Source organism: Salvia miltiorrhiza, chromosome 1 (assembly GCF_028751815.1).
Source record: "Salvia miltiorrhiza cultivar Shanhuang (shh) chromosome 1, IMPLAD_Smil_shh, whole genome shotgun sequence".
Taxonomy (NCBI): domain Eukaryota; kingdom Viridiplantae; phylum Streptophyta; class Magnoliopsida; order Lamiales; family Lamiaceae; genus Salvia; species Salvia miltiorrhiza.
In genome coordinates, this window is record NC_080387.1 from 20569674 (window position 1) to 20586458 (window position 16785).

The window sequence follows — 16785 nt, forward strand, 5'->3', positions numbered from 1 at the left end:
TTGCACGTGCACATTTAAGATGTTTGAAAACCCAGGCGGGTACACATGGAAGTTGACGCCCCCGGCGATGAAGGATAAATTTTTTGATGAATTACAGGTACAATTAAATTTATAATACATATAAATATATCATATTAAATTGTTAAAATGTTTGATATTAAATTAATTCTCTTTCTTTCAACAGAAAGAGTTTACGTGGCAGCCCGATGATGAGCATGACGTGAGGATCATGTGGGAGACAAAAGCCCGCAAAAGGTACTCCGACATGATGAGCGACTACAAGACAACTCTCAAGCAGTGTATCAGCCAAGGGAGAGAGATGTCTAGGCCCGCCTGGATGACTCCCGATTTCTGGACTGGACTCCGGGATTACTGGCATCAGCCCGAGGTTGAGGCTGTTTCAACTCGAGCTCGTGCCAACCGGATGTCCGAGCCCGATGGGGAGGGTACAGGGATCAGTAGGCACGTGGGCGGGTCCCAGTCGACTCGTATCCTGCAGCAGTATATGGTATGTAATTAACAAATAATTAAGTATATAAATTAAATTAATATATTGACTAATATAACTTATTTATCTTATATAAATGCATATACAGAGCTTGGATCCTGGTACTCCCCAGGATGCACCGAACTATGCCACCTTCCTTCGCCTCCACACGTACGCCGACGGAAGTTATACGTCGGAGAGAGATGCTAGAATTGACGTAAGTGTTTAAGTTTATTCAAATATTTAGTGAATGTATTTATTTTCTAACAATTATGCATTGTTATGTATGTATTAGGCCGAGGTTCATCGACTGGCCGCTGCCACAGGACGACAGGAGCGGCTAGACGAGGTGTATTTGGAGGTGGTGCAAATTGATAGGTCACGGATCTACGGCGTCGGGAGTGCCGGGCAGAGTCAGGCTAGTAGGGGGTCTATCCGCAGCACGGGCACTTCTGCGGTGTCTCAGCAGCTTTATGAGACACGGATCTCCACGCTGGAGGAGCGATTGGCGGCAGAGCAAGCACAACGCCAACAGATAGAGGAGCGCATGGCGGCAGAGCAAGCAGAACGCCAACAGATGCAGGACCGCGTGGCTCAATTGGAGGCGTTTATGAGGATGTATAATGCTCCGCCACCTCCACACCCTGATGCCGATGATGATGATGATGATGATGCTTAGACTTATGTTTATGTTTTCAAACAAAATTACATTTGCACTTTCTTTTCAAATTTATGTTTTATTGAACTATATATTTCAAGTGCTTTAATTATTAAAACTATAAATGTTTTATATATTTATGGCAATGATGATGATGATTGCATTTAACATAAACAAATAAATTCAAATCACATTATAATAACCAAATTAAAACACTTTTGGTGTATTAATGTTAAAAAAAAAAAAAATTAATTAATTAATTAATTAATTATTAAATATTAATTAAATATTTTACCGACGATAAAAATAAGGACCGAAACGAACTCGCTCACTAATTAACAACATATTTAAGGTATTATCTCCACATATTCAAAGATTATAATTATATGAGTGAGTATATAGCATTTAAATGAATTAATAGATGTAGATATATCAATAATACGAGTGTTCTGTACTGGTGATCACTCGAAAAGAATTTCAAAGTTAAGCGTGCTTGACACATAGCACAAGCAAGATGGGTGACCCACTGGGAAGTCGGGTCGCCGACTGGGAAGTTCGTCTAAAGTATGCAATACCGTATAAATACGGAAATAAATTGTGGATATACAATATACAATAAAATAAATAAATAAATAAATAAATAAATAAAATAAAATAAAATAAAAAAATAAAATAAAAAATATTACCGTGGGCAAAACGCCGTCGGTAGTTACCGACGGCAATTTCCCCTCGGTAAATACCCGGCCATCCTCCGGCGTGAACAAACGGCCGGCGGTAGATTTTTACCGACGGCGATTCGCCGCCGCTAGTTAGCGGCGGTAATCGCCGTCGGTAGTTTTCCGGCAAGGTCAGCCGGACTCCGGTGGCTCTCTACCGACGGCAAGATAGCCCTCGGTAACTAGCGGCGGTGTCTGCCGCCGCTATTTCTCCGGCTAGGCTCCGCCGTTTAACGGCGACAATTCCGGCGGCAGCGCCGCCGTTAACTGCCGACGGCGGATGTTCGCCGCCGTTATTGTCGTTGCCGACGAACCGTTTAGCGGCGGGAGATTGCCGCCGTTATCGCCGCCGGTAACACTATTTACCGGCGGCCGTCTTTTTTTACCGACGGCATTTAGCCGTCGGTAATCAGCGCTTTTTTTGTAGTGATCGTTGATCCATGGATTTGCTTCTATATATATAGCTAATTAATAACCAGTCTTATTTAAATATATATATAGTAGCGCATTAATTTTTTCAACGTAAGCATATGATTGTGGGGAGAATATAAGGTATCACAATTTGGGAGATACGATGATAAGCTTCTTGTGTCAAATGCACGCCATCCCAATGTATATATTGTTGGGGGTTCGGACAAACCGGCACAGTTGGGTTCCCACAAAATTCAAGACTGAGAGGATCGAATTGTCTGCTTTTACAACATGGCGTCAGTAGAGTTGTTCGATCAAACCCTGAAAATCAGACAACAAAGGTACAAAACATTGAGTATTTGTTTTTTGCAACTATTCATTGAAGTCGGTAGTAGTAATTGCTGACCGATGAAGGGCGCACGGCGTAAAGTTGTTAGAAAAGCATTGTAGTAGTCTGCATAGATTATGGCTACACCGGGAAATTCCTTTCTCAGAGTGTCTAGTGTGGCTTGCAAGTTATTATTTTGATAAACGACAAGATTGTTGACGCTTCTTACACAACCAAGTTCGTCGTAGTTTGTGGAATCGTTGCTAGCAAAAGCAGCAAGGATGTAAGGGAAGCATCCAATCGGAAAATTTCCAGGAACCACTACTCGCGAGGCGCCAGCTCGAATAATCCCCTGAGTAATTTAATAGATAAAACTTTATTTAATGAAGAAAAAAATTAATAAAGAGATGCTTATGTAAATCATTACTCTTATGGCATCGGAAATAGCTTGATTTATGAGAGGCACATAGGTCCGGATTTCTTCAAGGGATCTGCCTTGTGTTAAAGGATAATTGATGTCATTTCCTCCAATTCTACCCACGAAAACCAGAGCCTGTCTCAGATATTCACTACATTCTATTTGTTTGTTTTTTTCAAAAATAGATTAAGATAATAAAATAAAAAGTCAGTAATTTACAAATGACTATGCAAACAAATACCATGAAATATAATACATGCATGTATTTATGAGCACTTACATGAGCACAACTGATATGTAATCCATGTTAATTAGTATTTTTCTTTTCTTACTTTTCATTTCGTTTTATAAATTATGACCATGATCGTTGAATTTATAAATTACATAAATATTAAAAAGAAAATTACCGTAAAATACACAAAGTTTTGACGAATTTTGGTATTGCACGCAACTTTTGAATACAAATTATATATGATCTTAGTCAAATTTTAGGGAAATTTCAAATTGGGAGAAAAATTATAGCAATTAAAACTTGGTTTATTTTATTTTAAAATTTCAAAGATTGTGTGCAAAATCTTTTATAGGACAGAATAAGTATAAAAGGAAAAATAAAAAAAAGTAATTCATAATTTATAATATTTTAAAATGAAATTTTATCATCGCCAACTAAAAGATTTCTTAGACACTAGAAAACTAACCTCGTGGGGTGGAACAAATTGAGGCGAGGTATGTATGAAAGGAGCGTAGTTGAAGGTCCAGTGAGCCAACATCAGGTGGAACAATAATTCCCCTTGAAACAAAGAAAGAAGAGTTAAGCGCCGTAGCCCCAGCAACCGCAAAGTTGACTCCATTTCTGAATGAAGCATTCTTGTCTAAATAGGGGTTCAGCAGGGGAATCCCAAGAGCCATAGCTGCCAATCACATCCAACAAAAATTACTTATATTTTTATGTGTAGTAAAATTTAATTACATGCGTACATGTATCATATACTTTCATTAGTTATAAAAATATAATAAATATTAGTATTATTTATAAAAATTCATACACTCTCAAATCTCATTAACTTTTGTGATAGGCATAATCATTACTTATGATAAGATGTCACAATTTTAATTTTATTTAGTACTAACATTTTTTATGATTACAATTCATAAAAAATGATGTCATTACTAGAATATTTTATTTAGTAATATTTCAGGGTCACAAACTCATAATTCTATAATAATAATAATTATTATAATAATAATAGTAATAGATTAGACCTTTTTCATATATAAATAAGGCAAAACGATATTTTATCTTTTGAGACAATAACTAACTGTTAGAACATCAGCAGTGGGGCTCGCGGAGCGGGCATGCGCCTGGCTCACACGAGCCCCTGCAGCTGGCGAGCCCAAATAAGTGAGAATCGTGGCTCTTCAGAGCGCACCGAGCACGAAGAAGTTAGAGAGGGACGCATGAGCTTCACGGTTCAACAGGAAAAATACATAAATAATATATAAAAAAATATTGAAAAATTTGGGAGTGTAGGCGATGTGCTTCATATGTGCAGTTGTTAGTCTACGTCACGTTTTATTCGACGTTGTTAGATAATCAGACTATATTTGCAATAGCAGAGCTACTTTCGATTCATATTTATTGATACTATAAAATATTTCTATGTGTGATGCACATTTCACGAGAAGAGAAGGAAGAGAAAGTTGACGTGAAATGGAAATATGGAATGATGGATAGCTAGTTCCAAGTGTCCTCTAATAACCATATACTCCTATTTATTAGTAGGATCAATTGTACATAAATTATTAAATTTTCGGCAAATTCTTATTTCGTATATGAACCTTAAATTTTTTATTAAAATTACATAATTATGTACTCCCTCCGTCCACAAAATAAACTCCCAGTTGGGGTTGACACGAAGACTAAGAAAGCTGAAAAAATGTGGTGTAAAAGACTAAAATGATAGTGTATATATATTGTGATTACTTTTACTAATCTTTAACTAGCAATTTGATAATAATAATAATAACAACAACAAGAACAATAAAAATAATAATAATAATAATAAAAACAATAAAAATAATAATAATAATAATAATAATAATAATAATAATAATAATAATAATAATAACAACAACAACAACAACAGCAATAATAATAATAATAATAATAATAATAATAATAATAATAATAATAATAATAATAATAATAATAATAAATAATAATAATAATAATATAATAATAATAAGGATAATAATAATAATAATAATAATAATAATAATAATAATAATAATAATAATAATAATAATAACAATAATTAGTTTATGGGAGACTAATTACATAAGTAATGGTGGAATAAAGTGGGCCCAATAGATAAAAGTGTAGTAAATTTAAAAGTAAGGGAGGGTATAATTGTCCAAAAAGCAGAGTAAGAGTTTATTTCATGGACAAATATTTAAGGGCAAGTAGGAGTTTATTTCGTGGACGGAGAGAGTATTTTTTTTCTCATTTTGTTTATTCATCAATTTTTTTGTCAAACTTTAAATTTAAAACAACGTTATTTTTCATTCAATTATGCAATACGATGTGGATTCTATTTTTCTACACAATCATATTTATGCCACGCGAACATATTTATGCCAAACAAGTATATTTAGGTCATGTCACCACGACGAAAAATGGAGTACGCAAAATGAGATAAAAAATAATAATTGAGTAATTTTAATAAAGATTTTAAAGTTTGTGTACAAAATGAGAATTGGTGCTAAATTAAAAAGTCAATATTTCAATTTGAACTCAATTTTAAAATTGAATTCAAAATTGAGTGACAATTATGTTGTTATAACAAAATTGAAGGTTTATTTTCTTTTTATTTCATCTTTTGTCTTCTTATTTTTTTTTCTAAAATTGTGAAATTCGACTAATTATAAAATACTTAATATGCATATCAAATTAAAGATTTTGATAATATCTTTAATTTTCTATTATATATATATATATATATATATTTAAAATGTAAAGTTATATTTATTTTAAGATTAAAATTTTTAAAAATTCTCTTTCATCTCCCATCTTTTTGTTTGAATAAATCTATTTTTCAATTCTTTTTTTTTTCATTTTTAACTATTTTTTTTTAACTTTCCATAATATCAATTTTTAGTATTATGAATTCTTCTTTTATTATTTTGTGTTTTCATTATTAAGCTTAAATATATCCAGTTAAATATAATTTATTTTATTTTATTTATAAATATAATAAAGTGATATGAATTTTATAGAAATATTAAATGTAACACCCCGTTATTTCTTAGCTAAATTTAGAATTATTTTGAACTTAGAAGTCAGGATGATTCACGCCGGATATAAAGAAAATGAATTTATTTTTAATTCCAACAAAAGTGATTTACAAAATTATTTGTAAATTTAGTTATTTAAATTCTTATGCATTTCATATTTATTTAAATCAAGTATTGAGCATTGAGTATTTATCAAGATATTTATTTAGCGAACCCTGAGAAAATTCTACAGTTCCAATGATCCAACCGTGAGAGTTTTTAATTGTCAAATCATCCCTTCAAATTATTCACACTCAACGTTTTATCTGCCATACTTTTTTCTCTTACTCTTCCTAAATCGAATACATAAAGTAACTTTTCCAATAAGCTGTTGGCCATGCCTTCTCCACTTTCAGATACATTTTACTACATTAAAAAAATTAGCTAAAGTCTCATCCACCACCTACTCCCACCCTGTACTTACTCTCTTTCCAAGTCATGTTTCCACTGTACCTACTCTCTTTCCAAGTCATGTTTCCACTGTACCTACTCTCTTTCCAAGTTATGTTTCCACTCTTCTCCTACGCCAATAACTCATAAGTCACCAACCTCAACATATACTCCTTCAAAGAGCTCAAATTCAGCCAAGAACAACAGGAAGCACTATGACAACAGCCACACGCCTCAACATATAGTTCCAAAGGTTCATTCTTTTTATCATAACAAGAGCTATCCCTTCATACACTCTCTTATTCGATTGTATCAAACCAATTCATTTATACAGATTTTCAAGAAAAGAAACCACCTCATTCATCCATTCATCTATGTATACATTCGTATTTACAGTTTAGTATAGATTTCAGTTTGAAAGATGGTGTATATATGCATGTATCTATATGAGCAAAATCTATGATTTGTACAAATGAAGAAACAATTTTTAGAAAGTCTTGAAGCTTTGTTTTCCCCTGTTTCGAACCTTGCTGTGTCGAGTCCTTTTGGTGTGATTGTTGAGCGTCGAACTCAGTCGGGCTCGGTGTGGTTGCGGGCTGAGAGAGTCGAGAGGCAGAGGGAGGCTAGGGCACGGCGGCGGCAGTTTGCTCCATCTACTGCTGTCGGCCGGAGAGAGAGGGGGGTGGAGAGAGATGGGCGGCTGTGGGTTCAGCGGAGGGAGGCAGGGCACGGCGGCGGTGCCGCTGCTGCCCGGCCACGGCTGGAGAGAGAGAGATGTCGGAGATCTGAGGGGGAAGAACGGCGGCGGCCATGGCTGTCCTGTGGTCGCCGGACTGATTCAGAGAGTAGAGAGGGAAGTCGGGGGAGATAAGAGAAAAGGCGACGGTGGCCGGCTCTTCGCCGCTGCTACCGTCGACTGTGAAGTTAGAGAATAGGGGTCGATAGCGATGGTGGTCTATTGACTGCTGTCGCCGGAGATCGAGACTAGGGTGGAAGGTTGAAGGGTGAGTCGATGGGCGGCGGCTGGTGCTGCTTCGCCGGAGAAGAGAGGGAGCCGGGCGGATTGTGAGAGCCGAGGATGGCGCGGGTTTTCGCCGTTGCTCCTCCGGCGAGCGTCCGCGGCGGCGGAACTCCTGGGAGAGGGAGAGGGGCTGAATTTTCTTGCGTGTGTGTGTGTTTACCAGGTGTGTGTGTGTTTGAATAGAGAAGCAAGAAGGGGTTAGGGCAAGTGTTGGGCTATTTTATTTGGGCCGAGTATTTGGGCCGATTTTTATGAGTGATGGGCTCCGATTTTTAAATAGATTTGGGCTGCGATTTTTAATTTTATTTAGCTGGGCCGATTTATTTTATTTCAGTCTGGGCCATTCATATTTTATTGAGTTGGGCCTCATCTTTTAAAATTTATATGGGCTATTATTTATTTAAGCATGGGCTCTATTTCATCTATTTAAATGGCTTCCTTATTTTATTTAATTAGACTATTAATTAGTTTGATTAATTATTTTTAAAGACTTTGGATTGCCTTCAAATAATTAAATTGGGCTTTCTTATTTTTAATTAATTGAACTATTATTAGTTTGATTAATTTATTTAAAGGAGAATTTTCATAATAATATCATATTATTATTATGTGCATATTTTAAGTAAATTACTTATTATATGCTAAGCATGACATGATTTGCATTATATTTTGCAATAAGAATATTTATGATTTAATTGGTTTTATTTATAATTCCAATTATTAAATAAAGACGAGTAAGAATATTGTTGGTGTTCTTAACTCAATAGAAATGTTTTCAATTATTTATTCATTAAATTTTGAAAACCCGGCTAAGTGAATCATATAATATTAAGCACTACACCATGACTTAAGATTAGCTTCACGAGACCTATTAAGAATAGAATTTCTTGTAGGCTTTGTGACCAGGGGGATTAGCGCTGCTTTCCCAAGACAGGTTTATATGTGATTATGATCTTCAGGCTTTGCCTAACCAGGTGGGCTTACTTTCCAAATGTACAAAGTATGATTGAGTTATTAAGCTCTAAATGTTTCAATGAAATGCAAATTGTTTATTTAATGTAATGAAAACTGTTTATCCAATAAAATGTTTTTGTGCACTCTGCTCTGTTTAAGGCTCGCAATTCATGGATCGATCGAGGTTCTCTTATGGCCTAACACGTTATTTGAGAATTGTGTACACTTGTTAGTTATTTCGGTGGGTTGATCTCCATCGGGCACTAATTCATGTAAGAGGCGTTATAAGGGTGCTTGGCTGGATGTGTTCCGGAGCATGTATCATGTAAGGCCTGCCTGGGTAGCGTCCCGAGGTCAATTCAACTTGTCTGAGTTACGTCCTCAGGGCAAGTGCAATGGGAGAAATGGATCCGTCGGTGGCTAAAAGGTCCGGGATCACAGCGAGTAACAGAAAGGGAGTGTGACATGTGTGCACAAATGAAAAATGTTTTAACATGCTTAGAAGTTATTTCATTTTAAAACCTTCTAAGTCATGTCAAGTATAATTGGATAAACTGCTCTTTACGAAAATATGAAATGTTTATGAAAATGCATGCCCACTAAGTACATTAGTACTTAGCCCAAAAATACTTTCAAATGTTTTCAGGTTGGCTGGCTGGTGCTGACGGGACGGAGCTGAGGCTAGAGTTAAAATTCATATGTTAGACTTCCGCTGTAGCAATTACTCTTATACATCTTTTGTTTTCTCAACTTAAGATGACTTCATGTCGAGCTTAAATTTGAAATTCTAGTTTTATGCTAATGAATGTTGGTTGTCAGAAGCATGAAACAAAACTTGTGATCCAAAGGGGCATAGCCCGACTTTCTATCCTATTTTGGGTTTTTACAAGGTTGTTCCTTGTTTATTTCTATGAATTAGTTGCACCTCGATTATATTTATTCATTCAAGAATTGGGGTGTGACATTAAATACATTTTCCATGTAATGCACGGGATGCAAATACTAGTATGTTGAAAGTTCAATAGTTTACATATGCAATTAACCCTTTAAAATAAAATAAAATCATAATGACTATTTAAAAATCTACCCCCATATATAATTAATATAATTCGTATTTATCTCCTTTGTCTATTTCACAACCATTAGGGATGTCAAAAAAGTCTGAAACCGACGGGTCGACCCGAATAGACAGATAAAAAAGGTGGGTTAGGGCTGAAAATTTTTAGCCCGAAAAAATTTTTAGCCCGAATGGCCCGAACCGAAAATAGCCCGAGCCCGATAGGGTTGGCCCGAAAACCGAGTGGGTTGACCCGATTAACCGAACACTTTCTTAATAATTTATTTCAAAACTTTAATAGTTTACTATTTAATTTAATAATAACATTTTGATGCTTGTATAATATGATTTGATTTTTTCTAACGATTAATAATAAATATTTATGATATAAAAGTCAAAGAAAGATAGTGATTTATATTATATCTATATACAATTTTTATCGAAAACAAAGTTAAAATTAGATATTATGTAAATTTACATTAAAATAATACTAATTTTTGTATCTAAAATAAGGCGAAATATTTTGATTTAAAAAGCACTACATATTTTTACTACAATAATATGATTATCCATACAAAAAAATTATAGATATAAAAAAATCATAAATTTGTGGGCCCGAACGGGCTAGCCCGAAACCGAATGGGTTAGGGTTAGGGTCGAAATTTTTTAGCCCGAAAATAACCCGAAACCGAATGGGTTGGCCCGAAATCGAGTGGGTTGGCCCGATTGACATCCCTAACAACGATGTCAAAAAAATTAGCCAACTTAAATTGATGTGTCTTCAAGAAATAAACATCAAAATATTAGTAAAAAGAAAACACACTTCAAAACAAATAATATACCTACAAACAACCTGAAATATCTTAAGTTTCAAAAATTATGACTTGAACTACTAAATAAACAGTAAAAATAAATAGTACATACTATATTTGTAATATTTTAATGTTGAGATAAAAAGTAACAATGAAAATTTCAAATTATTACTCTTTTCGTCCCAATTCAACGCTTGGACACAGATGTTAAGAAACAAATAATTTATAATAAAATATGAGAGAGAATGCAGCTTTTATTAATGATATATTTGTCCAAAAAGTAAAAGAGAAAAATAAGGAAAATATATTTACGTGTGAGGTACGATGACGTTTGCTGTAAATAATGAGTTATGTAAGAATATTTGTTATATATTGATTTTTTATTTTAGAAAGTGAATTAGGACGGTCAAATAAGGAAACATGACCTATTGAATTGGGACGGAAAAAATATTATTTAAGAATAACTCTATAATTACTGACCTGTGTAGTCTATGATGAGTCTGCCATCAGACCAACGGCCGGTAGGTTTGCCGGGAAAAGTTTCACCGTACGGCGGCTTAGAGGCGGGGAGAGTGGGACCCACAGGAAGGACTCGCACTAGATTCCCTGTGTCTGAGACGGAATCTCCCAATTGAAACAAACTTTGAATTGGACATAATATATTTGTTGCTTCTGTAGCTATAATAATAACGGAGATGCTTATAAGATAAAAGAAGGAAGAAAAATCCATTACTCGCTTGATGCATACAACACACAATTCTTACAATATTATGTCTACATTGATCATACATTATATACATAGTTGCTCATGACGAACAAAAGGAAAAGTCAACTATATAGCCCCTATATTTGTTAAAAATTATTCACTAGTAATAAGGTTAATTGTATGTAAATACACAAATTATAGTTAATTTTTTATTTTTAATCAAAATCTTGACAAAAAATACATATTTTTTTAAAAAAATTTTGACATGAGCCCAAAGTTCGTTGGCTAATAACTTGATTGTCTGATGTCTGAAGTCCGTTGGAAAATTCGAATGTTGAAAAGCTCTTGACATTATATTTCTAATGATACTTATATTGTTGTGTTTTGATAATTGAAGGTGGTCGAAAGCTGATAGTATGAAAGTTGATGTCATGAAACACTATATTTTTTCGATCACTTTCAGTTTGTCAAAACCCAACAATATAAGTATTATTAAAAAGATATGTCTAGATCTTTTCAACGGTACCTTTGGATTGTCCATTAAACTTTAGACAATCAAATTATTGGCTAATGAATTTTTGGGCTCAAATCAAATTTCAAATAATTAAACATTTATATATTTAAACAACAAAAATAAATTTAATTAAAAATTAAAAATTGAGTATATTCGTGTATTTGTAGGCAATTAATTCGTATTAATATTACATTAATTACAAGTAGTATAAAAGTCAAGTACTGTAATATTAACCAAATGTGTAACATGACATCTAATCAATATTATAACCGAAAGTGTAACATGACAAAATTATGTATGCGTGCGTTGATCTAATAGTAGCGTGGTTAATGCTTAAGAGTCAACATGTGAGATAACTGTATTGAGCAATAAAACTCAATATTTGGCCACTCATCTAAAAAAATATAAATTTTGACCATTTTTTTTACGTTTTAGGACTATTTTGCCCTTAATTAGATGGACCGAGTTAGGGTTACGTGCGCGGGTTGGGCTTCGGGTTCGAGTTGGGCTCGCGGGTTATGATGGTACAAAAGACACAATTAGTGTCAATTGTGTCATTCATTAGGTACACTTGACACTTGACATAATTAGTGTCAATTAATTGTGCCAAAAGAAAGGGGCGCAGACGCAAAGGGAGGCGCGGTCACTGACTTTCCCGCGAGCGCTGGGCAACGTGGTGTGAGCGAGAGCGGGCGAGGGAGAGAAGGCACAGTTGACACAATTAGTGTCAATTGTGTTAAGAGAAAGGGCACGGCTGCGGAGAGAGGCACGACCGTTGACTTTTCCGTTGTCGCTAACAGTTGATACAAATGGCACAATTAGTGCAAATTGTGTCATTTATTAGGTATACTTGGCACAGTTAGAGCTCGTTTGGTTTTCAGTAAATGATTATGTAGGATAATTTGTAACCAGGATATTTAGCGTGGATAATGACAGATTATTAATACTGAGTTGGTGTTTGCTATCATGGCTAAATACACAATATCCTGGTTTAAGTTAATCCTAGGGGGAGGTGGTATTATTAATCCTAAGAAATCTGGATTAATAATACTGGGTCGTGGGATTAAACCGGGTCATCCGCATTATTACTAAATAATTCCAAACACTAGACTGATCTGTACTAAATTAGCTAATACAGTGTATTAACCAATATCAAACACGCCCTTAGTGTCGATTGTATCAGCGGTCGCCCAGCGGATGTTCGCTATTTTATTTAACACGCCGCAAGTGTACGGGTGCAATTGTGTACAGTAGCAAGCAAGGTCGTATTCCACAGAGATTGAATTAACCAATTCCTATCCTAAATTATTCTACTCTATCTGGACAAACTAAATTGAGAGTTTTTGTTGTAAAGAACAAAATAAATAAACAGCAGGAAAGAAAATAAATCAAGCTGCGAAACAGAGAAACAGATAAGAGAAGATTTCCCAAGGCAAAGGTTTCAACAGATTCTCCTAACTAACATGTTCAATTCAATTAATAAGTTGATTCCTAAGGCAATCTCTAAGCTAGTTCATACCCACTCCCGTGGCATACAAACCGTTGATAACATGCAAGGCTACCGTCCCCGGATCGCACTTCTAACATGCAACTCCTAAAAGCTCATAGGATTAACGCCCTCACAAATATCAATTCCCTTTAGAATTAAATATATGTGTTCTATGTTCTTAGTTCAGGTAATAATTATCATCTCCCGATATTAAATTAAAACCTATGATTATGCTAAATTTGTGGCCAATCAATAAAGCAAACAATTATAACAAGAACATAAAAATGAATAACAATCTCAATTAATTGAATCAAACAGTTAGAAATTCAAATCATGTCTACTCCCTAAACCTTGAGAAAAAGGGATTTTAGCCACACATAGACATATAACTAAAAAAAATAATATCTCAATAAAACTATAAACATTCAACAATGAAACCGTAGTAGATCGAGAATCTTCAGTTCTTGCTCTGCTCCGTTCTCCGTCTCTCTCAGCTATCAGGAAAAGTAAAATATGATATAAGCTGATAAAAAGTCCAGAGAATAAGTTCTTGGGGAGTATTTATATGCCATAGGTCAAGTAGGACTCAAAAATACCCCAAAATCGCGTATAAAGCTAAAAATCCGACAACTGGGCAAAAACTCGGCATCTCGCGCAGCCGCATGGCCAGCCTGCGTGAGCTCGCGCGGCCGCGCGCCTGGCCCGCACGGTCCTCCAGCAAGTTCTGCTCTGTCGCGCGGCCGTGGCATGCGGCCGCATGCCCGAACCGCGCGACTTCCAGTGTGTGCGCTCCGACCCGCGAACTTCCTGACGCTCGTTCTTGCTCATCTGATGCCCGATTTAAGCCCCGTTCGTGCCTATGGACTCGTCTCTTCACGTACTTTACTACACTTCATCCGAAACTTCACAAATTGAGTCCAAAAACCTGTAAAAACAACACGAGCACAGACGAGTAGTCTATTCCACAAAACTAAGCAATTCAAAACAAAGACACTCAAGAACTCAAAAAGAGCCACCCAAAACACTAAAGAATAACACGATAAAGGAGTGAAAATGCAAGTAAATCAAACCCCCAAACTTAAACCATTGTTCGTCCTCGGACAAAACAAAGATGAACCAAGAATGAATCAACAAGAGCGTAGAGAAAGTGGATCACAAAAATAATGACATGCATTTGTATCTCCTATCATCAAGATATCACACTCATGACAAACTCAAATTATGGTCTCAATGAATTGCAATCCTCACCATAAAGATAAAGAATATATGAACTCTCAACTCTCAAGTGTATCAATCAAAAAGGACGTGTATACGCTCAGTTCAAGCTAAACAAGTACTCATCCATAAGCTTGTCAATCGTCTCACCTCTCCACCAATAAATGTGTGCTCCTATAACCAAGATCAAAAAGGTCTTTATTGAAGGTTGTAATGTAGACTCTTTGGCAAGGTAGGATATATTTGGCTAAGTGACTAAAAGATGCGAATCAAAGTAACATCATCACCAACCTTATAGCATTCTTATTCAATTCTATCATCCACCTTCCACACAACCAAAATTTTCAATATATAATCCACCACAACACAACAAATATTTCTCATGACATTATGACTTTCTAATGCATCCTATGTACCCATTTTTCTTCAATTATTTTCTCACTTTTCTTTTCTTTCCTCTTTTTTTTTTTTCAATAACTTGTAGGGTACTAGGATTTTCAATTTAAAACCACAAAACATAACTCATGATCATTCATCTCCACAACCCAATTATCTCATATCAACAAACTCCAAGCTCCCACCCATGGCTACGACAAGGAATATGGAAAAATAAGGCTCAAAGGGGTGAACTAGGGTCATATAAAAATATAGGACAAATATGGGATAAATAGGCTAGCAAAGATGGCATTTTATCATCTCAAAGTTATTAAGCACACTAATGTGATCTCAAGGGAGAAACCAAGACAAGTTCTAATGAGAGACATGCATGCTCGAACAATCACTCAAGAATAAGAACTAAGACTGTAAAATGGTGACAGTCAAGGCTCAAATCTCACAAATATTTCATTGATTGCAACATCAAAAGAGACCATGCTTATCATTCATCAATCATGCTCAATCACAACAATATCAACACAAATGCATGCAATTTCACAATTTTAAAGCAGAAATCATCATAAGTCAATTATCCAACAAAACTCTACACTACTCACATCATCATCAAGGTAACATCACAAAGAAACCACCAAAGCAAGACTAAAAAACTCAACGACGACACAAACAAGAACAACCAAAACAAACAGTGCACCCACAAAGACACATCCCCCCAAACTTATTCACCACCAAGGAGAATAAGTTTGAAAAGGATTTGTGGGGTACGAAAACAAACAAAGAAACAAACAAAAAGGAACAAACTAACCAAAAATTGGGTTGCCTCCCAATAAGCGCTATTTTTAACGTCGTTAGCTCGACAGAACAGCAACCTCTTCAAGGTGGCTGGTGCAAACAGTGCTGCGACCAGCAGCTCCCTGCTCCATGCTTTTCATCCAACACTCCTCCTTTAAACTTCTGATCACCTGGGTCCTGCCAAGAAAAAGGATCTGTATCAAATGTATTAAATACATCAACACTTACCTTGCCCGGATCTTTAGCTTTCTTGGGCACTTCATCTTTGTGGATGTGGCATGGTTCATAGACATGGAAAGTCTGGCTCTCATCATGAACTCGCAGTGTGAGCTCTCCTTTCTCCACATCAATTAAAGCTCTTCCCGTTGCAAGGAACGGGCGCCCCAAAATTAGCGGGATTTTGTTGTCATCTTCAATGTCTAGAACCACGAAATCGGCAGGGAGAATAAAATCTCCCACCTTTACGAGCACATTCTCCACAATTCCTCGAGGATAGGTGACCGATCTGTCTGCCATCTGCAGCCTCATAGATGTCAGCTTCAACTCTCCAATCGCCAGCTGCTGAAAAACAGATAGAGGCATGAGATTTATGCTCGCCCCCAGGTCGCAGAGTGACCTTCCGAAATGCTGGCCTCCAATAATGCAGGAAAGTGTGAAGCTGTCCGGATCTTTGACCTTCGCCGGCAGCTTCCTCTGCAGGATCGCGCTGCATTCTTCATTGAGATTCACCATCTCCAACTCACTCAGCCTCTTCTTCCTCGAGATAATGTCCTTCAGGAATCTAGCATACTGTGGCATCTCCTGCGGTGCTTCCACCAATGGTATACTAATATGCACTTTCCTGAAGATCTCTAAGAACTTGGAGAACTGCTCTTGCACCCTCTCTTTCTTATGGCGCTGAGGGAAAGGTATAGTCATAGTTGCTGGCAAAGTAGCTTTTTGCTTTTCCTCCTTCTTTCTGCTAGAAACCTCAACAGTGACCTCCTCAGCTTTTTCCTCAATCAGCCGTGCACTCTCATTTTTTTTCGTCATGACCCCTTCCTGTGTAGTCCCGCTCGGCAAATCAACCATTTTAAAATGACGCTGGGGAA

General features: G+C 36.0%; 1 protein-coding gene and 1 long non-coding RNA gene across 2 annotated transcripts; one reads left to right on the forward strand and one right to left on the reverse strand.

Moving 5' to 3' along the window:
• Positions 1-2298: 2298 nt before the first annotated feature.
• Positions 2299-11352, reverse strand: LOC131006935 (acetylajmalan esterase-like). The gene is made up of 5 exons (XM_057934071.1): positions 11066-11352; positions 3717-3929; positions 3028-3176; positions 2679-2952; positions 2299-2593 (listed from the first exon to the last, which is right to left on the reverse strand). The coding sequence occupies exons 1-5, from the start codon at positions 11313-11315 to the stop codon at positions 2379-2381; spliced, it is 1101 nt and encodes a 366-aa protein (XP_057790054.1). The 5' UTR covers positions 11316-11352; the 3' UTR covers positions 2299-2378.
• Positions 6833-9589, forward strand: LOC131006936 (uncharacterized). The gene is made up of 3 exons (XR_009095828.1): positions 6833-6994; positions 8656-8736; positions 9363-9589. It is a non-coding gene; the product is annotated as an uncharacterized LOC131006936 (long non-coding RNA).
• Positions 11353-16785: the final 5433 nt, after the last annotated feature.

Bases quoted from the DNA above. Each gene is read 5' to 3' on its own strand.
- LOC131006935 (XM_057934071.1), bottom strand. From the start codon at position 11,315: ATGGATTTTTCTTCCTTCTTTTATCTTATAAGCATCTCCGTTATTATT. The intron at 3,177-3,716 runs GTTAGTTTTCTA...ACAAACAAATAG, and splicing joins AATTTGTTCCACCCCACGAG to AATGTAGTGAATATCTGAGA. The intron at 2,953-3,027 runs GTAATGATTTAC...TAAATTACTCAG, and splicing joins CTATTTCCGATGCCATAAGA to GGGATTATTCGAGCTGGCGC.